The sequence below is a fragment of the Montipora foliosa genome, chromosome 7 (assembly GCF_036669935.1).
Source record: "Montipora foliosa isolate CH-2021 chromosome 7, ASM3666993v2, whole genome shotgun sequence".
Classification (NCBI taxonomy): Eukaryota; Metazoa; Cnidaria; class Anthozoa; order Scleractinia; family Acroporidae; genus Montipora; species Montipora foliosa.
This window is the reverse complement of record NC_090875.1, coordinates 25,175,988-25,193,619: the sequence shown is the minus strand read 5'-3', so window position 1 is coordinate 25,193,619 and position 17,632 is coordinate 25,175,988. Positions and strand designations below refer to the sequence as shown.

General features: G+C 39.5%; 1 protein-coding gene across 2 annotated transcripts; it reads right to left on the bottom strand.

Annotated features, from left to right (window-relative positions):
* Positions 1–238: 238 nt before the first annotated feature.
* On the bottom strand, positions 239–17,442 carry LOC138010507 (uncharacterized). 2 transcript variants are annotated; one of them, XM_068857488.1, is made up of 6 exons: positions 16,822–17,442; positions 13,063–13,178; positions 12,713–12,766; positions 4,282–4,393; positions 3,944–3,997; positions 239–356 (listed from the first exon to the last, which is right to left on the bottom strand). In XM_068857488.1, exons 1-5 carry the CDS (start codon positions 16,890–16,892, stop codon positions 3,952–3,954), a joined length of 399 nt encoding a protein of 132 aa, XP_068713589.1. In that variant the 5' UTR covers positions 16,893–17,442; the 3' UTR covers positions 239–356; positions 3,944–3,951. The 2 variants fall into 2 exon arrangements, 1 of the variants encoding a protein (XP_068713589.1); XR_011124487.1 differs by lacking the exons at positions 239–356; positions 3,944–3,997; positions 4,282–4,393 and adding exons at positions 9,265–9,540; positions 14,527–14,665 and having other exon boundaries at positions 13,051–13,178.
* Positions 17,443–17,632: the final 190 nt, after the last annotated feature.

The window sequence follows — 17,632 nt, the reverse complement described above, 5'->3', positions numbered from 1 at the left end:
CAAATTACAACAACTTTCAGTTGCTGAGAATATTCCTTACGTGAACTAAGCAGTGCCATAGTTACCTTTAATGATCCTGGGATTATGTTGCTAATTGATCAGGAAATTGTCTTTGCCCTCACACAACGTGTGGAGCTTGATAACCCATCCCACGGCCAAACCAGAGTGCAACTTCAATCAGGTGAGCACCTGAACAAGTCCTCTCTAAACAATTCGTCACAGTGGGGCTTTGCAAAAGGGCTATCGTTAGAGGGCATGTCACTTTCAGAGATTGCCTTTGGCCTCACATAACGTCTTGAGCTTGATAACCCAGCCCATGGCCAAACCAGTGTGTGATTAAGCTTCCATTTTATGATCTGCTAAGAGGAAAATTCATCTTTTACTTGGAAGTACCCATCTCTTTGCAGCTGTGGTTTCATGTAGGGTTCATTAGTGTAGGCTAATTGCTTCCCTGAAAAATTCTCACAAGAGGCTAATTAACAGACAAATGGGAAGACAGGATACTCAAGAAACCTTAACAGTCAATAACTAGACCTTGGCTGTACATGCAGCCCGTCTGGAATGGATATGTAAGGTCCCTCCATCCCTCTACTAACCTGGGAGCTCACGCAAAGAAAGCTGGAGTACCCCCTTTGTTGTTACCAGGGTCTGGTTCACCAGCAGACATGGGGAGCAGCATAAAGGGCAGTCACATTGCTGGATGGGTCTTGTATGGCCAACTGCATATACCCTGTACAGCCAGATGCTGGCATGTATCCTGGGATCCACTAGCCCTGGTTAGATAGCCACTGTGGTTCATGAACGCAATGGCAAACCACCTCCAAAAGTTGTTACGCCTAGTTCCCTAGCTTATAGAGTTGTAGTATTAATTCTCTTGTAATGGATACATCAGAGGGTATCGGATGTGATGACACTAATAGGATCTTTCTTTGGGAAGCTGTCACATCGAGAAGGAGATAAACATGCGAAATCCTCCTCTTCCATGAGTCGAAATGGTGTATGGAATGTAAGAATAATGTCAAGGCAAGAGAAGTACGAAATGGGATGACTGGAGAGGCAGATCCCAGGTCTTACCAAAGAGCGTTTCAAAGACAAAAGGAAACTTTATTAGCGATGAAGTGCGTTTAATGTACTCTGGGGGTATAAGAAGAGAAAGTGGTGTTGCCCTACTACGGGACAACAAGGCAGGAAAGTGTGTCAAGACAGGAGAACCTTAAAATGGCCTCCTTATGGTTACCGTAATGGTCACAAGAATGAATTTATATAGCACATTTCATATTCACATACTCAAAGGTGCTTCTTACAATTAATCAATCTGTGTGTGAGACCGGACATCGGCAAATACATGTACAGGTGCCACTGGCAGCTGCTATCACTCCATTTAAGATCTCACCCAACCCATAAATGAATGAAAAGAGGCCTAACCACTACACGGGGAGCTAGATGCCCCACTTTTTGTGACAAGTGTGTGGATTCTTTTATGTCCCACAGGATTATAAACATTGAAGGGTTGTGAGACTGGATCTTTGGTTTATTGTCCTTATCCGAGAAGACTTGAAAGACTAACCATTTGCAGATTGCATTACAATACTTTCTCCTGAGTTATTTAAAGACCCTGGGTGTTGGTCTGGCCAGAGTTGCACCCATAACCCTCAGCACAGTAGTCAGATGCTCAACCAATTGAACCAACTGGTCGGCAGTCAAATTAAGACTAAGAGGTGACCCAGTAAATAATTATTATGATTGTTGTCGCATGCATGCCTTCCACAGACCAACTGTATGGCAGAGTAGAGGAAATGGATAATCATGTTGATCAAATATTTAAATGTGGAAAAGGAAACAACTATGTTAGAGGACTTGGGGATTTCAATGCAGTTGTTGGTGAAAGAAGTGATGGTTTAAATGCAGGTTGTTTTAGCCTTGGTGGCAGTAATGATAGGTGAGACTTTCCAGTCGAGTTGTGTAAATGCAGCAACATCATGACAGGTAACACCTGGTTTGAACACAATTTAATGGCCTGATTCCAATTCTGGTCATAATCTGGTCATGACAAACATCAAGTTTAGTTTGAAAAGAATATGTGGTAGTAGGAAAACAAGGAAATAAAATAGAAAGAAGAACTTTGCAGAGGACATGGATCAATATCTTAAAATGAATGCAACTCAAAACTCATTACAGAACACATGGATTTAGCTCAAAACTGAACTTTGGAAAAGTGGGGAGGAGAATACTGGATAAGACGTAAGAAATAAGCCTATGAAGCCTTGGGTTCTTCACTTGTTGTAAACCCTTATTTGGCATTTGAGTCCTATAGAAGCTTTGACATCACATGTTAGACATTCATATTGAGAGTCATTACCAGATGGGCTGAGTTGTCACTCCGTATGACAATCCCTTTTTTGGTTAGCTTTGGCCATCCTATTGCCTTCAAAGTGGAAGCTACTTTTGTTTATCAGAGCCCTCCACGTACCGGTAACTCTGTCTCTGGCTAGGTCCTCCCAAGTTTCTTTGTCAATATCACATTTCTTGAGGTTTTGTTTTAATCTGCACTGTCTTGTTCCTTTTCTCTTGGCATCCACGATTTCTGTGACGTCCTTTGAGTTCTGAGCAGAATGTGGGTTTGGAAATTCTTTCCTCCGACATTCGTACATGACCTGCCTGTCTGAGTTCTGCTTTTATGATCACCTGTTTGATGCCAGTCATGTCAGTTTTCTCCAGAACTTCAGTATCTCTTGATCTGTCTTGCCATCTGATTTTCACGATTTTCAAAGACAAGTTATAGGTAGAAATGGTTAAGCTGCATCGCATGCCTGCTGTAAGTTGTCCATGTTTCACATGCATATAGAAGCAATGTGAGAAGTACAGATGATAGACAAAACAAAGAGAGGCAAAATGGAACAATGTAAATATGGTACATGGTAGAGGAATGCATGGGAAAAATGAACTTTGCAGACAAATGGAAGAAGTGAGTGCTAAGTGGTGAGAGGGTCAGTGGAAGGCCTGGTGAGGAATTTCTAATCTTCTTTGAAGGCAAACAATGAAGTCAAGATACGAACCTAAACTGTATCAGAATTTAATTACACAGTCGCAACATGGATACTGTGAGAATAAATGAGATTGAGAAACATCAAGATTATCATCTGCAGCACTTTATTTTTGGGACCAAGTGGTGGTCTGCGAGAAAAGAGGATGCCCAAATGCAAGAAAGTTGTGAAATGTGGCTTTGGAGGAGAGTCCTAAACATCTCTTGCCCAGATAAAGTCTAAAATAAAGAAGAACTTTTGTGTATTGACAAGGAAAGGGTCATCATATTGGTTATCAATAGCAAAACTTGGCTTGGTCATACCCATTGCCATAGTGAGCTCCTTCCTCCAAAAAGACCTAAATCAGGAAAGCAGTAAGGGATGGAGGACCCTACTTAAGAAGAATGCCAAGCAATGGCAACTTGAAGAAATACCCAGCCTAATGGGAGGACAAACAAACACACAGAAGTTCCTGAATTGTGTATATGGGGTACAAATTTAAAGGGGCCTCAGCATGGTCCTCAGGGAGTTAGCACGCCCCTGCCCCTTTTGGAGTGCTATTTCCCACTGAACTTCATTACTCCAAAAAAGGTAAGCGAAAAATTTGAAAAGCACATCGCATTTATGTGAAAAAGCAGATTTTAGGTTGAATTTTGCCTCCTGTAATTTTAAAATGGACATTATCTCATTTCTTGCCATTAGCTCCACATATCGAACAACATCTCAAAGACATGAGACAAGACTAAGTACAACAATTTTCATAATAATTATTATGTACATGTGTACATTAGTAACAGAAAGTTATGAAGTAAGGCTGAAGGAAGAGTACCGTGTGCAGTAAACAATTAGCACCATATGGGGCAAGCTAAAGACAACAGGTTTATTTAAATACGATCACAACAAATTTAAATTACATTTACCTTGTTGCTCAGTTTGAACGGCTGAACTCTCGGAATAAATGCTGCACTTGCTTGCTAAAAAAAGACAAAGCTGTCAGACATGGTTTCATGCTACTCTGCTTTGAACAATAATAACTCAAGACAAAGCTTTATTCGTGGTATTGAATCCAAAAGAAATTGTATAGGCTCTACAATTCAGAACACATGTCTCAATGTAAATGTTCAAACATAAATGAAAACCTTATGTACTTCAAGTTATTATACAATTCCTAGTTTCATTTCTTACATGAAAATATCAATATCATCTCATCTTAATCAAGAACAAGTTAATTAAACTATATTATCTTTGCTTTTAATACCAGGAACTCAACTGATGAATAGCCCACTGGACATCAGACAGAACGATTTGAGTTTCGATCCACCACTGTTGCAGACGGCCAATCCACTTTACGGTACCCTCGGCTTGGTATCCTGTAAAACACAGCATATTGCTTCTGATCAGCCCAGGCAAGTCATTTGCAGCACTTTGATGAAAGATGCATTATTGCAGTAAGTTGACTTTTGTATGGGTTGGGGTATGGGGGGTTAAAATAATTAAGCTCTGGTTGAATCTTACAAAGCATACTTTGCACACACATGCATTCGGTAAGAAGTCAATTGGCTTCTTCATTCGGCTTAACTAAATAATTATTGTAGTTAGATTAGTTAACGACACCCATGGTACGGGATGGCTCCTCCCCTTAGGCTCCCATTACGTTTGGGTTCCTTTGCAGGTCTCTCGGTTCACGAGTGGATTTGATCGGCCTTTTCGGTATCGTCAAGTACTCTTTTCGGCTTTTTCATCTTCATTTTGGCTTAAAGGACTGCACTTTCTCTTCCAATACTTCGATCTGAGGTCACCTTGTTGGTCACCTGCAATTAGAGTTCCTGAAATGTTTTTCTACCAATGAAGACTTCATCTTCCACAAGCTTCCCTTCTTACTTGCTCTTTCCAGAGACTTTGCTTGGATGTCACTTGGATGTTCATCTACAAATGGAGTTCCTGACATTTTTTCTACAAACCAAGACTTGATCTTCCACAAGTTGTCCCGCTTAGTTGCGTGCATTAAAATTGAATTTCTTCACATGATACACTTCACTTGCCAGACCCAGTGCTGAGTTAAGTGAAGGTTTAATCTCGTAAGGTTCAACCAGACACTAACATTGATTAAGATAACAGGCCATTCCTATTTTGTGGGGAGATCTCATTTGGGAACTTCCTTCAAGTGGAGTGGTCTCTGCAGTCAAACTTAACACAGCTAGGTTAGGCTCGCAATGTCTGTTGTGGCTTTACGTCTTGCCTGTACCAAATGATTTTTCCAAGTGATCGTGATCTTTAAAAACTAAACTTCAGACTGAGACAATTCAGTTTGGCCAAACAAAAGTTAATTCACAATGGCAATGTGGCAACTACTTACTTCAGCATTGCGGGGATAGGTTACACTGTAGGTAAATCATAGATTTCAACTAAGTACTCACTACGGTAAGCTGTGATGAGCCTGTGTTCTTTCTCTTAAATTGCTTCATTAAGAACAGACACCTCATTTACAGGTTACCCGAGGGAATTCATGGGACAATCCACACACCCTAGTCTAAGATTTTTTTAAATATTATCATGGTAACGATGACTGACTAACAAGGATGAATCTGACCAGAAGACCAAGAGGAAAGGCAGTCAGTTATAGTTCTCATTCCATGAGAGTGAGATGGGAGGATTTTTTTCACTATGGTAGTGGTAACACTGAGACATTGACAATAACTATTGCCTCTTTGTTAGCTTTACCTTGTGAAGGGAAACTCCTGTCAAAAAGCCCTGCATTGCATATGGCAGGCAGCAGCACTAGTAGTAGTCACATTAAACATCTGCAAATTGCAAGCATCAGCAACAGTCCCAGCTGTGGAATTGCACTGGAACCAGCCAGCTGAAGACATGAATAATCAAGATACTACTTTTGAAAAGAATCCTGTTAAGTAACTAGAGTAGCTGCCAATGAGGCAAAGACCACTTAAAACAGAGGTGAGGATAAAAGGACATCACTTTAAATTAACCCAAATAGTTTTAATACCTATTGATATTGACAGAATAGATATTACAACTTTCATTTAATTTAAAAAATACACAGCTGCTTCAACTTGCACGAGGTACATAAAAAACCTTTGGCATTTTCTTTCACTAAAAATTAAATTCTTTCGAATCAAAAACGGGTTTATCATCAAAGGGGATTTTTAAAATTTAACGCGTGTTGAAAAAGCTGTCAATACTTAATAAGTGGCTGGTTGGTTCCCATTTTCGGGTAAGTGAAGTCCTGGCAAAACAACATCAAGGAGGCTGAAATGGAGACTACTACCTAACAGCAACCCAGAAAAGGTAAGGCTTATTTTCATGGCACAACTTTTGTTTTTTCAAAAACTGTTTCAGGAATTGAAACAGACCAGGATTCTAACCTGGCATGGGCCCAACCTTGGGGATAGCAGTGCACCAAACTGCACTACCCCTTGGGAACAAAAGTTGTACCATGTCAATGGGTCTGAGGCAAGACACTACAACCTGGCATGAGGTATGTGGAACTTTAATTTTCTGCCGATTCCGAACACACACTTCATTTGATCTCTCGTTGCTGTCGCCTATACTGTGTTACCGGATTCACTATTCGATTCATCGTCGACACTTGGAACATTTTACTACTATACAGCTATGACCATGTGAAGCAACGGCCATTCACTATGACAATGACAATGGCCTGCAAAGCCCTGAAAATATTCTTGGTTTTGCCAGGCACCCAAATTTTTCCAGCATAGGTGCGCACCCTACCATCAACATCTTCAAAAGCAGTGGAGTATTTAATAATAAATAATGTCAAGGATGCTTTGTAACTATTAAAAAGACATAAATAAACATTTGAACACTGAACTTGTTGTCATCTGGTCATTTAAAGACAAGTAACACAAAGAGATAATGAAGTACTGCACAAATAAAGAACTCAACAATTCATTGCCTCCACAGGTTCTAACACAACTTTGTGCCAAAAGGTGCTTTTACTTTTCAGGGTTTGACAGTAATGTATCACAAAAAAGACTGTAATATGTTGTACTGAGGTATCACAAATAAAAGAAATAAAAACCATCTGGCAGTCTCTTCACTTTCTAACAAAGATTAATTGTTTCCACAGGTACTAACACAGTTTTTCTTCAACAGGTGCTTTTTCTTTTCAGGGTATCAAACCAAATGCAACTGAATTAGTTATAAAACCTTGTAACTGCAATGAAAGACAATCAATAAAACAAAGAAAAACTCTTGTCAGTCTACCTTTTTTTAAAAGTAACAATTTTGCAGATCTCACTTCATGGAAATGTCACTTTGCTGATGTGAAGTGCCATGTAAAACTGACTGTGATTCTGTTTCAGGAAATTTCATATTTAGAATAATCAGCAATGACACATGACCAGATGCCATAATGATCTTTTTGAACAAGAAGGTAAGTCGTTACAAACAGGGTGTTGTTTATAAAAATTAACCTCATTATTTACTTCAAGGTTCACTTCCATACAAATGTGTACTTGGAAACACTGCAGAAGTAACTTCAGTCAAACGAAGAAGCACTTGATCAAGTACTAGATGGTCTGTAAGTATAATGACTGCCATTTGTTTTAGCTCCTTTTTTTTCCATAGAAAAGTACTGTTCCTTGTATTATTATTTGAAGCCAGTAGTGGAATTGGCTTTAAGAGTACATGATATAGTAGCAGAAGACACTACCTGAGAGAGTTAATTTTTTGAGCTTCAAACTGAAAAATGAGTTTGAAAATTGACTATTTTGTCAAGTTAAACCTTCAAATCTTAGAGCGTACTCCCCATGACCCTCTCACATCAGAAGGCAACACTAGAAACAACTTGTTGGTGTGTCTCTATTATCATAGGGGTACTGAAGTTTGGAAACGAGGACTTACAGACAAAGCATGGTGGATCATTATTCAGCAAGCCCTTTCAAAGTTCAATATAGACTTTAGAAACATTAAAAAAGAGAGGACTTAAGCAATACACTGTACTTGGGATTCAAACCCATTATTACCTGTTGCAAATGCCTTAATTTACAGTTAATTCCATTAACATGTACAAATTAAACACAGCTAACTTTTTAAACTTGTTTACTTGCCAGGAGTCTCAATTGTGCAGTAATGTGACCTTTATTGTTTCTCTAACCTTGATGTCATTTTTGGAATCACAAGAGATGCAGTGATTCCACTCCAATAAACTCTTGTGCTCTCAGGGCTAAGCAGCATTTTATGACAATATCCTTACACCTCTTGCTGGTACTCATGTTAGACTTCCTTACTGTTGCTTACAACATGAAGATTTCCCTGGTAGAGTACACACTATTTTGAGATTGAAACTCTGTTTTGAGGAACTCTGACCACAAAAAGAACCTCTTCCACATTGTGTGCAATATCTAAGATGGAGACTGAGCTTGAGCCAATCATTTCAAACAGGATTTTCCTTGTGGAGTTGAGTGTGTAGACTGGAAGGTCATTCTAGCACCCTCTATCACTGAATTAACTTTGCTTCCATCAATACTATTGCTGCACTATGCAATATAAAATCTCTTCACAGCCCACAATCCCTTCATTTGCTCTTGAAAAGGGTTAATCAGTACATGTATGCATGATGTGGATGGAACAAGTTAGTTGATCGGTATTTCTGCACTTGCTCAAGCACATACTAAAGAGCAATTTGTTAAAAGATCATGAGCACTACTCCAAGAGTTTGTAGGCAAAAAGGTCTTTCATTGTCTTGAAAACCATTTTTTCACAAGGAACTTATCCCATAATAACATTTCTTGTGTGATTCCAACAGATGCCCTGCCAGGTCCACCTTCTTAAGTTTTTTAGATTGACCAAAGATATTTGCAAACACAAGGTCATTATACATGCCTGCCTCTTGAACTGAATTTCATCACCTTTTGCCATTTTCGTTTACCAACTGACCAGAAGTGACTGTTTCTCTTTCCCAGTCACTGTGAACATTGAAAGGTATTGCCCTTTGGTTGATGGTGATGAGGTTCCTTGACCCCACAAGGATCCACAATCATATTCTTTTATCTCCACCTTGCTCCTGCACTAAAATGTAAGCTCTTGTTGAGTTTGTACTTTTCCAGATTGTTTCTACTATGTTTTAGTTAATCAAAGAAGATGAAGGTGAAATCTACCCAACTCATCTCTTGTGCAAATTACAACAACTTTCAGTTCCTGAGAATATTCCTTACGTGAACTAAGCAGTGCCATAGTTACCTTTAGGATCCTGGGATTATGCTGCTAATTGATCAAGAGATTGTCTTTGCCCTCACACAACGTCTTGAGCTTGATAACCCAGCCCATGGCCAAACCAGAGTGCAACTTTATTAAGGTGAGCACCTGAACAAGTCCTCTCTAAACAATTCGTCACAGTGGGGCTTTGCAAAAGGGCTATCATCAGAGGGCATGTCACTTTCAGAGATTGGCTTTGGCCTCACATAACGTCTTGCGCTTGATAACCCAGCCCATGGCCAAACCAGTGTGTGATATGATTAAGCTTCCATTTTATGATCTGCTAAGAGGAAAATTCATCTTTTACTTGGAAGAACCCATCTCTTTGCAGCTGTGGTTTCATGTAGGGTTCATTAGTGTAGGCTAATTGCTTCCCTGAAAAATTCTCACAAGAGGTTAATTAACTGACCAATGGGAAGACAGAATACTTAACAAACCTTAAAAGTGAGTGGCTAGACCTTGCCTGTACAGCCCGTCTGGAATGGAGATATAGGTTCCCTCCATCCCTCTACTAACCTGGGAGCTCACGCAAAGAAAGCTGGAGTAGCCCCTTTATTGTTACCAGGGTCTGGTTCGTCAGCAGACATGGGGAGCAGCATAAAGGGCAGGTGTATTGGTGGATGGGTCTTCTATGGCCAACTGCGTATACACTGTACAGCCAGATGTCGGCATGTATCCTGGGATCCACTAGCCCTGGTTAGATAGCCACTGTGGTTCATGAAGGCAATGCCAAACCACCTCCAAAAGTTGTTACTCCTAGTTCCCTAGCTTATAGAGTTGTAGTATTAATACTCTTGTAATGGATACATCAGAGGGTATCGGATGTGATGACGCTAATAGGATCTTTCTTTGGGAAGCTGTCACATCGAGCAGGAGATAAACATGCGAAATCCTCCTCTTCCATGACTCGAAATGGTGTATGGAATATAAGAATAATGTCAAGGCAAGAGAAGTACGAAATGGGAAGACTGGAGAGGCAGATCCCAGGTCTTACCAAAGAGCCTTTCAAATACAAAAGGAAACTTTATTAGCGATGAAGTGTGTTTAATGTACTCTGGGGGTATAAGAAGAGAAAGTGGTGTTGCCCTACTACGGGACAACAAGGCAGGAAAGTGTGTCGAGACAGGAGAACCTTAAAATGGAATCCTTATGGTTACCGTAATGGTCACGAGAATGAATTTATATAGCGCATTTCATATTCACATACTCAAAGGTGCTTCTTACAATTAATCAATCTGTGTGTGAGACCGGACATCGGCAAATACATGTACAGGTGCCACTGGCAGCCGCTATCACTCCATTTAAGATCTCACCCAACCCATAAATGAATGAAAAGAGGCCTAACCACTACACGGGGAGCTACTTACCCCACTTTTTGTGACATGTGTGTGGATTCTTTTATGTGCCAGAGGATTATCAACATTCAAGGCTTGTGAGACTGGATCTTTGGTTTATTGTCCTTATCCGAGAAGACTAACCATTTGCAGATGGCATTACAATACTTTCTCCTGAGTTATTTACAGACCCTGGGTGTTGGTGTGGCCAGAGTTGAACTCATGACCCTCAACACAGTAGTCAGATGCTCAACCAATTGAACCAACTGGGCGGCAGTCAAATTAAGACTAAGAGGTGACCCAGTAAATAATTATTATGATTGTTGTTGCATGCATGCCTTCCACAGACCAACTGTATGGCAGAGTAGAGGAAATGGATAATCATGTTGATCAAATATTTAAATGTGGAAAAGGGAACAACTATGTTAGAGGACTTGGGGATTTCAATGCAGTTGTTGGTGAAAGAAGTGATGGTTTAAATGCAGGTTGTTTTAGCCTTGGTGGCAGTAATTATAGGTGAGACTTCCCAATCGAGTTGTGTAAATGCAGGAACATCATGACAGGTAACATCTGGTTTGAACACAATTTAATGGGCTGATTCCAATTCTGATCATAATCTGGTCATGACAAACATCAAGTTTAGTTTGAAAAGAATATGTGGTAGTAGGAAAACAAGGAAATAAAATAGAAAGAAGAACTTTACAGAGGACATGGATCAATATCTTCAAATGAATGCAACTCAAAACTCATTACAGAACACATGGATTTAGCTCAAAACTGAACTTTGGAAAAGTGGGGAGGAGAATACTGGATAAGACGTAAGAAATAAGCCTATGAAGCCTTGGGTTCTTCATTTGTTGTAAAACCCAGTCATGTCATGTCAGCCTTCTCCAGAACCTCAGTATCTTGTGATCTGTCTTGCCATCTGATTTTCACGATTTTTCAAAGACAGGTTAGGTAGAAATGGTTAAGCTGCATCGCATGCCTGCTGTAAGTTGTCCATGTTTCACATGCATATAGAAGCAATGTGAGAAGTACAGATGATAGACAAAACAAAGAGAGGCAAAATGGAACAATGTAAATATGGTACATGGTAGAGGAAAGCATGGGAAAAATGAACTTTGCAGACAAATGGAAGAAATGAGTGCTAAGTGGTGAGAGGGTCAGTGGAAGGCCTGGTGAGGAATTTCCAATATTCTTTGAAGGCAAACAATGAAGCCACGGTACGAACCTAAACTGTATGAGAATTTAATTACACAGTTGCAAGATGGATACTGTGAGAATAAATGAGATTGAGAAACATCAAGATTGTCATCTGCGGCACTTTATTTTTGGGACCAAGTGGTGGTCTGCGAGAAAAGAGGATGCCCAAATGCAAGAAAGTTGTGAAATGTGGCTTTGGAGGAGAGTCCTAAACACCTCTTGCCCAGATAAAGTCTAAAATAAAGAAGAACTTTTGTGTATTGACAAGGAAAGGGTCATCATATTGGTTATCAATAGCAAAACTTGGCTTGGTCATACCCATTGCCATAGTGAGCTCCTTCCTCCAAAAAGACCTAAATCAGGAAAGCAGTAAGGGATGGAGGACCCTACTTAAGAAGAATGCCAAGCAATGGCAACTTGAAGAAATACCCAGCCTAATGGGAGGACAAACAAACACACAGAAGTTCCTGAATTGTGTATATGGGGTACAAATTTAAAGGGGCCTCAGCATGGTCCTCAGGGAGTTAGCACGCCCCTGCCCCTTTTGGAGTGCTATTTCCCACTGAACTTCATTACTCCAAAAAAGGTAAGCGAAAAATTTGAAAAGCACATCGCATTTATGTGAAAAAGCAGATTTTAGGTTGAATTTTGCCTCCTGTAATTTTAAAATGGACATTATCTCATTTCTTGCCATTAGCTCCACATATCGAACAACATCTCAAAGACATGAGACAAGACTAAGTACAACAATTTTCATAATAATTATTATGTACATGTGTACATTAGTAACAGAAAGTTATGAAGTAAGGCTGAAGGAAGAGTACCGTGTGCAGTAAACAATTAGCACCATATGGGGCAAGCTAAAGACAACAGGTTTATTTAAATACGATCACAACAAATTTAAATTACATTTACCTTGTTGCTCAGTTTGAACGGCTGAACTCTCGGAATAAATGCTGCACTTGCTTGCTAAAAAAAGACAAAGCTGTCAGACATGGTTTCATGCTACTCTGCTTTGAACAATAATAACTCAAGACAAAGCTTTATTCGTGGTATTGAATCCAAAAGAAATTGTATAGGCTCTACAATTCAGAACACATGTCTCAATGTAAATGTTCAAACATAAATGAAAACCTTATGTACTTCAAGTTATTATACAATTCCTAGTTTCATTTCTTACATGAAAATATCAATATCATCTCATCTTAATCAAGAACAAGTTAATTAAACTATATTATCTTTGCTTTTAATACCAGGAACTCAACTGATGAATAGCCCACTGGACATCAGACAGAACGATTTGAGTTTCGATCCACCCAGAACAGATTCCACCACTGTTGCAGACTGCCAATCCACTTTACGGTACCCTCGGCTTGGTATCCTGTAAAACACAGTGAATTGCTTCTGATCAGCCCAGGCAAGTCATTTGCAGCACTTTGATGAAAGATGCATTATTGCAGTAAGTTGACTTTTGTATGGGTTGGGGTATGGGGGGTTAAAATAATTAAGCTCTGGTTGAATCTTACAAAGCATACTTTGCACACACATGCATTCGGTAAGAAGTCAATTGGCTTCTTCATTCGGCTTAACTAAATAATTATTGTAGTTAGATTAGTTAACGACACCCATGGTACGGGATGGCTCCTCCCCTTAGGCTCCCATTACGTTTGGGTTCCTTTGCAGGTCTCTCGGTTCACGAGTGGATTTGATCGGCCTTTTCGGTATCGTCCAGTACTCTTTTCGGCTTTTTCATCTTCGTTTTGGCTTAAAGGACTGCACTTTCTCTTCCAATAATTCAATCTGAGGTCACCTTGTTGGTCACCTGCAATTAGAGTTCCAGAAATGTTTTTCTACCAATGAAGACTTCATCTTCCACAAGCTTCCCTTCTTAGTTGCTCTTTCCAGAGACTTTGCTTGGATGTCACTTGAATGGTCATCTACAAATGGAGTTCGTGATACTTTTTCTACAAACGAAGACTTCATCTTCCACACGTTCTCCTGCTTAGTTGCGTGCATTGAAATTGAATTTCTTCACATGATACACTTCACTTGCCAGACCCAGTGCTGAGTCAAGTGAAGGTTTAATCTCGTGAGGTTCAACCAGACACTAACATTGATTAAGATAACCGGCCATACCAATTTTGTGGGGAGATCTCATTTGGGAACTTCCTTCAAATGGAGTGGTCTCTGTAGTCAAACTTAACACAGCTAGGTTAGGCTCGCAATGTCTGTTGTGGCTTTATGTCTTGCCTGTACAAAATCATTTTTCCAAGTGATTGTGATCTTTAAAAAGTAAACTTCAGACTGAGACAATTCAGTTTGGCCAAACAAAAGTTAATTCACAATGGCAATGTGGCAACTACTTACTTCAGCATTGCGGGGATAGGTTAGGTAAACCATAGATTTCAACTAAGTACTCACTACGGTAAGCTGTGATGAGCCTGTGTTCTTTCTCTTAAATTGCTTCATTAAGAACAGACACCTCATTTACAGCTTACCCGAGGGAATTCATGGGACAATCCACACACCCTAGTCTAAGCTTTTTTTAAATATTATCATGGTAAGAATGACTGACTAACAAGGATGAATCTCACCTGAAGACCACAAGGAAAGGCAGTCAGTTATATATAGTTAGCACTCCACGATAGTGAGATGGGAGGATTTTTTTCACTATGGTAGTGGTAACACTGAGACATTGACAATAACTATTGCCTCTTTGTTAGCTTTACCTTGTGAAGGGAAACTCCTGTCAAAAAGCCCTGCATTGCATATGGCAGGCAGCAGCACTAGTAGTAGTCACATTAAACATCTGCAAATTGCAAGCATCAGCAACAGTCCCAGCTGTGGAATTGCACTGGAACCAGCCAGCTGAAGACATGAATAATCAAGATACTACTTTTGAAAAGAATCCTGTTAAGTAGTTAGAGTAGCTGCCAATGAGGCAAAGACCACTTAAAACAGAGGTGAGGATAATAGGACATCACTTTAAATTAACCCAAATAGTTTTAATACCTATTGATATTGACAGAATAGATATTACAACTTTCATTTAATTTTAAAAATACACAGCTGCTTCAACTTGCACGAGGCACATGAAAAACCTTTGGCATTTTCTTTCACCAAAAATTAAATTCTTTCGAATCCAAAACGGGTTTATCATCAAAGGGGATTTTTAAAATTTAATGCATGTTGAAAAAGCTGTCAATACTTAATAACTGACTGGTTGGTTCCCATTTTCGGGTAAGTGAAGTCCTGGCAAAACAACATCAACGAGGCTGAAATGGAGAGTACTACCTAACAGCAACCCAGAAAAGGTAAGGTTAATTTTCATGGCACAACTTTTGTTTTTTCAAAAACTGTTTCAGAAATTGAAACAGACCAGGATTCTAACCTGGCATAGGCCCGACCTTGGGGATAGCAGTGCACCACACTGCACTACCCCTTGGCATCAAAAGTTGTACCATGTCAATGGGTCTGAGGCAAGACACTACAATCTGGCATGAGGTATGTGGAACTTTAATTTGTATTTTCCAACCGATTCTGAACACACACTTCATTCGATCTCTCGTTGCTGTCGCCTACACTGTGTTACCGGATTCACTATTCGATTCATCGTCGACACTTCGATCATTTTACTACAGTATACCGCTATGACCACGTGAAGCAACGGCCATTCACTATGACAATGACAATGGCCTGCAAAGCCCTGAAAATATTCTTGGTTTTGCCAGGCACCCAAATTTTTCCAGCATAGGAGCGCACCCTACCATCAACATCTTCAAAAGCAGTGGAGTACTTAATAATAAATAATGGCAAAGATGCTTTGTAACTATTAAAAAGAAATAAATAAAATTTTGAACAGTGAACTTGTTGTCAAGCTGGTCATTTAAAGACAATTAACACAAAGAGCAAATGAAGTACTGCACAAATAAAGAACTCAACAATTCATTGCCTCCACAGGTTCTAACACAACTTTGTACCAACAGGTGCTTTTATTTTTCAGGGTTTGACCGTAATGTATCAAACAAAAGATGGTAATATGTTGTACTGAGGCATCACAAATAAAATAGATAAAAACCATTTGGCAGTCTCTTCACTTTCTAACAAAGATTAATTGCCTCCACAGGTACTAACACTATTTTCCTTTAACAGGTGCTTTTTCTTTTCAGGGTATCAAACCAAAGGCAACTGAATTAGGTTATAAAACCTTGTAACTGCAATGAAAGACAATCAATACAACAAAGAAAAACTCTTTTTAGTCCGCTTTTTTTTTTAAGTAACAATTTTGCAGATTTCATTTCATAGAAATGTCACTTTGCTGATGTGAAGTGCCATGTAAAACTTACTAAAGTCAAAAGAGGAAGCACTTGATCAAGCACTTATACATGGTCTTTTCATTGTTTGGAAGCTTTTTGCTAGCCTGTGCTCAACGCATGGACAGCTTCATATTTTCTAATTGATGACCAAGACATTATTAGTGAGCAAGTTAGTGAGGCAAGTTTTCAAGGCACAGATGAAAAATCAAAATAAACATTTTACATGCCAGGACAGTAATGCCTTCCAGATTTTAAACTAATTTATCTTCTTTAGTACTGATGAGGTAATCAACTCTTGGGAAAAATTAACCTGCTTGAACATCATTTGACATGCACTCACAAAATATAATGATTGGTCCTCCCCACCCCTCTCCCCCATATCAATGTTGTTACTGTGGTGCAAAGTTTTGGCCATTTCTTACACAACATTCAAATAGGGGAAGAGGGGTTGGAAAGTAGGAAGAATTTAATCTTTATCACACCGACAAATTAGGGCCTCACATTTTCTCGACGCAAGATTGTAGCAATGTAAATTTTGTAATGTCAAGATAATGTGAAAAGGAAAACAGGTCACTTCTGGTTTCCATACATATGGCTAAAAGACATTGTGTGCATATTCTCATTTTTGACAATGGTGGGGTTATATTGGATTCTGCCTGACCTATGTATAAATGTCTGCATAGAAAGGAAAGTCACTATAAAGTATACCTGCTCCTTACTGTATTTGAGCGTTGGCCCAACTTGAGAGCTGAGTGAACAACAGCCACCATCTTCGTCATTTCGCACAAGGTTCTTCTTGTGTCACAAACCCTCCTCTAAACTTCTTTCTATGCCTCCTTCCTTCTCCTTCGATGACACTGTGTTGTGGTCAAGCCTCACAGCTGCTAAGAACTCTTGTTTTCTTACAGTACCGTTACGACTAGAGTGCTTGCAGACCCTTGTATCACTCAAGCCGAAGCATACTTTGTCACGCAACATTTGTACCAACATACCAAATTCAACATAGCTGTTTGGTGATAAATTGTCATAGAGTTACTCCTTCCAAATAGTACAGCTTTCTGGGAGTTGTAACTGGTTATAGCCACATTGAGTCTGCACTCATTTGTTTTATTAGGGTAAGGGGGTTACTGCACCCTACCGTGATGTTGAAATTGATGAAAAGAAGCACCGTGTGCTCTTCAACGTGAATTTATACAAAGCTGATCCACCAATGGCCACGTCTACATCACGTCATGAAGGTTAGCAACAGGAGTCAATATCATTTCCTGGAAAAGATTATATATACTCTTGCATGGTGCTTTCTACCCAGCCATCCTTAGAATTTGACATTTTTTCCCAATAGAATAGGAAAATACATCTTGTTCACGCCACCTAGGACTAGGGTCGAGAGCAACAAATTCTTCTCTGAGGGGGTAGACTCAGGTTTTGCTTCCTGTGACACTGCTCGTTCCTTTAAAAATACACAATCTTCAGTGTGCGAATACTGAAGGAAAACTCAAATATAAACAAATAAACCACA

What these genes read in the sequence shown, in the direction of transcription:
- LOC138010507 (XM_068857488.1), bottom strand. Translation starts at nt 16,892, where the DNA reads ATGACGAAGATGGTGGCTGTTGTTCACTCAGCTCTCAAGTTGGGCCAA. An exon ending in GTCCAGTGGGCTATTCATCA is followed by an intron (nt 12,767 to 13,062) that starts GTTGAGTTCCTG and finishes GTCTTTTTTTAG; the next exon opens with CAAGCAAGTGCAGCATTTAT. An exon ending in ATTCATCAGTTGAGTTCCTG is followed by an intron (nt 3,998 to 4,281) that starts GTATTAAAAGCA and finishes GTCTTTTTTTAG; the next exon opens with CAAGCAAGTGCAGCATTTAT.